Source organism: Capsicum annuum, chromosome 8 (assembly GCF_002878395.1).
Source record: "Capsicum annuum cultivar UCD-10X-F1 chromosome 8, UCD10Xv1.1, whole genome shotgun sequence".
In the NCBI taxonomy this organism is placed as follows: domain Eukaryota; kingdom Viridiplantae; phylum Streptophyta; class Magnoliopsida; order Solanales; family Solanaceae; genus Capsicum; species Capsicum annuum.
This window is the reverse complement of record NC_061118.1, coordinates 37126290-37131125: the sequence shown is the minus strand read 5'-3', so window position 1 is coordinate 37131125 and position 4836 is coordinate 37126290. Positions and strand designations below refer to the sequence as shown.

Sequence of the window (4836 nt, the reverse complement as noted above, 5' to 3'; positions counted from 1 at the left end):
TAGTGATTCTTTTTTTTTCGTTGATAGATCCCTTGTTTAAAGTAAAGATTGATTCAAGATTTAATAATTTATATATTGGTTCTATCCAAATTAATAAATTGCACATTAAATTAAGTTTCATAAGTGAAAAAGTACAAATTGTAGTTCATAGGCTCACCATCACTAGTCAAGCTAGCTAATGAGTTGTTCTTTCGGGTGGGAAGTAGGCTGATCTCTATGGCGGACATCAATTAGAAATTCTTTCTTGTTTTTCGATAAAACAAAGTTTTATGAACTTTTTAACAATAAGAGATGATCATAATACAATATATAAGGTATTGATTCGATGATCCATACCAAATGTGGTTATCGAGAATTAGTTATTGAGGACAGATAGACCGGTAAATCTCAACCGGAAAATTGAAAATCTGTTGGAATGACAAAACCCCAAAAAAAAAAGAAAAAAAAACACAACATATGCTTCAACTAATATCTTTTCATTCTCGTATCAATTTTGTGTTCAAATTTTACAACCATACTCGAAAACCATACTGGATAGTGAGCTGACAACATTATGTATATTATGGACAGTCCAATAACCAGACCACAACCGAAACCCATGAGAACCGCTTGCCAACTGATCAAATCTCCTTCTTCTTCATCATCTAGCTCAACTGCAGTTGTCGCTTGTGGTACCCCATCATCACCACCACAATCTTTTGAGAGTGGCAATCCACGTAACCCATCATTCCCTTGGTATGAGCTGTTCTCAAACGTATCAAATTGTTTTCCTTTGGGAATGCATCCAACAAGATGATTATGAGAGAGATTTAAAACCGCAAGAAATGTGAGGGATGCAAGCTGCTGTGGAATTTCACCGCCTATTTTGTTGGATGAGAGATCCAACGATTCAAGTACAGATAATTGGTGGAATGATGCTGGTATAATACCTTCCAAGCCATTATGAGATAGGTTCAGCATACGGAGTCCAACGAGATCTCCAATACTGCGTGGAATATGACCTTCAAATCTATTCCTTGAGAGATCGATAATCATGTATGTAGTCAAAACTCGAGGAAGTTCCAGATCCAGTCCCTTTGTTGTAACTATCAAATTATTCGCATTAGAACCATTATAATAATCTGCTATATACTTTCGTGTTCTACTATTCTCATCAATGATTTTCATGGCTTGAAAAATCTCGAAAAGGCTCACCGGTAAATCTCCACTAAATCCATTGAATGAGAGATCTATTACTCGAATTTTAGCAAACAAGTTGTTTGTCCTTGAATAACTTATAGGGCCGTGCAACTTATTTGATCTCAAGCTTAAAATCTTCAAATCAGGAAGGCCTCCCAACCAACTTGGAAATGTGTCATTCAATTCATTGTTGCCTAAATCAAGGAATTCCAAATTTCTGCAATTGATCAACGATGGCGGAACTTTCCCCTTCAGCTTATTCTCGTACAAGTTAATGATGATGATTCGGTTTTTAGTATTAAAAGTTGTATTAATTGTTCCACTGAGTCTATTGTTGTTTAAACCCAAAACCTGAAGTCCACTCATCTCACCCAAACAATGTGGGATTTTTCCGTTCAAATGATTGCTTCCCAAGTCTAGCACTCTCAGTGCTTTCAGATTGCACACGGTTGAAGGTATAGGACCTTGCAACTGATTTTGTTTTACTGAAACGAAATCCAATGTATTATTGGACTTGAACTCTTGAATTTTGCCGCTGAAAGAGTTATTGCTCAAGTCTAACCATTCTAGTGATGGGAGGGAGAATATCGATGAAGGTATTGTCCCATTCAAGTAGTTTGATGACAAGAAGAGGAATTGTAAGTTTTGGAGTCCACTTACGTTGGATGGAATTGGACCAGTTAGGGAATTGGATGATAAATCAAGGTATTCCAAGTTGGAAAGGTGGAAAACTCTTTCAGGCAATACCCCACGTAACAGTGTGCGTTGAAGCCATAGGGATGTTAAATAAGAAGAGAAATTTAAAGGGATGATTGAAGAGATGTTCACAGAGTAAAGGCCAAGCTCTCTTAATTGGGTCAAATTCTTAAGGAGTAGTTCAAAATTGTAAGGCCTGAGTCTAAGTACATAAGGATCAACACTCCGTATGTGAAGAACTTGTAATTTAGAAAGGCGAGAGATTTCTGATGGGATTACACCTGTAAAACTAGAATACGACAAGTCAAGATCCGTCAAGCTAGATAACTCACCAAATTTAGCTGAAATGAGCGATCCGGAAAAATCATTATAAGATAAATCAAGCCGTTTGAGATTGGAGAGCTGAAACAGGCTACTGTTGGTATAAAATTTGCCTTGAAGTCCGCAGCAAGAGAGGTCAAGCTCAATCACTTGTCCCGTCACCTCGTCACAATAAACTCCATCCCATGAGCAACAATCTGTGCTCTTGTTCCATGAAAGATCAGTTATTGAATCATAACAATCACCAGAAGCATTAGGATTAATGGTAAACATGTGCTTGAATTGTAAAAGGGCAAGAGCTTGATGTTTGGGGCACAAATGAGGTAAGGATGACGAGAAAACAAGTTGACAGAGAAAGGGATATAGCATACAAAAGAGTACAAGTTTTACACAATCCATTGCTGCACTAAAATGATCAAAACTAATTAAGTTGGTAGAGATGAAATCAAGAATTGTTTGTTTTGTGTGTCTCTATTCAATAATTTTGATGAGGTATATATAGAAGAAATTAAGAAAAGAAAAAATCTACTAATATTACTTTGGTGTAAGCAATTCCACGAAGATCACCAAGTCATTTTCGGGGAATAGTGTTATAACGAAAAAATAACCGTAACCTTCTCATCTCAACATGTACATACTATTTGATCTTTCATCACTAGTATATACCATATCAACTGTAAGACATTTCCCTCCAACTGTGTAGAATTATTACCGAATTTCAAATGGGCTAATATGGAGTGAAGTGAATAGTGAGATTCATATAGCTTACCCAGACTAGCTTGCCGTTGCAACTTAGTTATCACAATTTCGAAGAAGAAAAAGAAGTAGACCTTGCTAATGCAAGATGGTTTGTGCACTAGGTTGCCTTTTTTGTAAGAAGGACGAAAAGTTTGAGGAAGACGACTTAAGTTAATTTGATGGAACCAATTTTCCAAGAACGTATTTAGAACTTTTGAAGAAGAAAGAAGAGTCTTATGCTTTGTGCGGCTTCTTTTCTTCTATACATAGAAAGTTGAATCAATTTCAATAGTCACATAAATATAAATATTACACATTTTTTAAAAACTACAAATTTCAAAAGATTTTTAGCCACAAAAAATTATAACATGTCAAAATCAAAAATTCTGAAAATACTTATTTCATTATTAAATTTCATATTAAATAAAATTGTGCCACATAAATATATATATATATATATATATATATATATTTGTGGGGGGGGGGGGGGGGCAAGAAAATCAAGTAGAAAATAAAATATTTTCATAAATCTTTGAAAAAGACCCCTTGTTGACTACCAAGTCTTCCTTTGAAAAATTCTCACAAAAGAGTCCTTCCAATAAATTATTCCACATGTCTTTCAATAAATTAAATCTCTCATTTTTATACGGAAATTAAGAAAAGATCAGATTATAAGAATCTATTATAGACGGCTTATTTTGTATTTTCGTGAGAGTTTATTTTCACGACTTAAACTCGTGACCTCCTAGACACATTCAACAACTTTACCCGTTACCTCAAAACTCTCCTTCTCACCTTAAAAATAAAATAAAATCCCAATGAAAATAACAGTAGAGTGATAAGTATTCTCTTTTGGTTAAGAATTTTGAATTCGAGTCCTGCTAGATACATAGTCATCTTTGTTAGAAAACATTTTCTTACCCCCACCCCCTCCTTACACCTCCTTGATATGGACCTTTCCGATATAAATTCAAATTTAATCTAACCTCAATAAATACCGAACATCACGTTTGATAAAACAAAAGAGGCAGCAAAGACTTGTTCTCTCAAGCAGAAAATTAATAACACAAAGGTCCCTCCACTTGTTTAGTTGTCTCTCTAGACTGAGGTTTTTCAGAAAATTAATTTTCTGCAAGTAGTTCAAACCAAATTGTTACGCACTATTAAGCTTATTTATCAAATAGTACTACTAGATATAACTATCCTACATAATGCAGAAAAAATTACTTCGAATATGATCACTAACACAAGGAAACAGTTATTTGATCAATATAAATTCTTATTGGAAAAAGAAAAGTGAAGGGCATCCTTGGAAACGATCGATTCATGGAAGCAGTCACTAGTTTTTGCATTAGATTAGGCTGTCTACATCACACTCTTTGGGACGGGGACCTTCTCCGGACCCTGCTAAGTCAAGATGCTTTGTGCTTTTTTTTGTTTAGGAGAAAGAAAAGTCTATGAGAGCGATAATTGGTGTATAGATCTTGACCAAACACGTCAAAAATCAAGAAGAGCAAATTTTAATGAAAAAAAATAATTAAATTGCGTGAGTGGATCTCTAAGTAAGATAGTTCTAGTTGAGTTACTTAATTTGGGAGTAAAAGACAAAGTTAAATGACTTTCTGAGATAAAAGTCCATAATAGCATGAATTAAAGTAATGGAAAAAAGAATGTCAAGTCAATGCACAAGTCGTTACCCAAAATATCAAAAGATCCAAATTATCAAGTCAAGTCATTGCATAGAAAAGTCCAAGCTTAATACAATGTTGTTTGATAATTTCCTGTCAAAAACATCACAGTCCAAGTCTCTGCAAGTAGTCCAGACCCAATTGTCACGTACTATAATCAATTGGCATCAATTTTGATTTTTAGAGGGGAGAGAAAGACTCTGACGAAGACGTT

At 34.8% G+C, this 4836-nt stretch overlaps 1 protein-coding gene across 1 annotated transcript; it reads right to left on the bottom strand.

Moving 5' to 3' along the window:
• Positions 1 to 457: 457 nt before the first annotated feature.
• LOC107845861 (receptor-like protein Cf-9 homolog) lies at positions 458 to 3548 on the bottom strand. The gene is made up of 3 exons (XM_047395398.1): positions 3492 to 3548; positions 2966 to 3194; positions 458 to 2393 (listed from the first exon to the last, which is right to left on the bottom strand). Exons 1-3 carry the CDS (start codon positions 3546 to 3548, stop codon positions 466 to 468), a joined length of 2214 nt encoding a protein of 737 aa, XP_047251354.1. The 3' UTR covers positions 458 to 465.
• Between the last annotated feature and the right edge of the window lie 1288 nt (positions 3549 to 4836).

Coding starts and splice junctions, on each gene's coding strand:
- LOC107845861 (XM_047395398.1), bottom strand. CDS start 3,548: ATGTGGAATAATTTATTGGAAGGACTCTTTTGTGAGAATTTTTCAAAG. Junction 3,195..3,491: donor ATTTTTCAAAGGAAGACTTG/GTAGTCAACAAG, acceptor TTCTATGTATAG/AAGAAAAGAAGCCGCACAAA. Junction 2,394..2,965: donor GCAACGGCAAGCTAGTCTGG/GTAAGCTATATG, acceptor ACAAGAGCACAG/ATTGTTGCTCATGGGATGGA.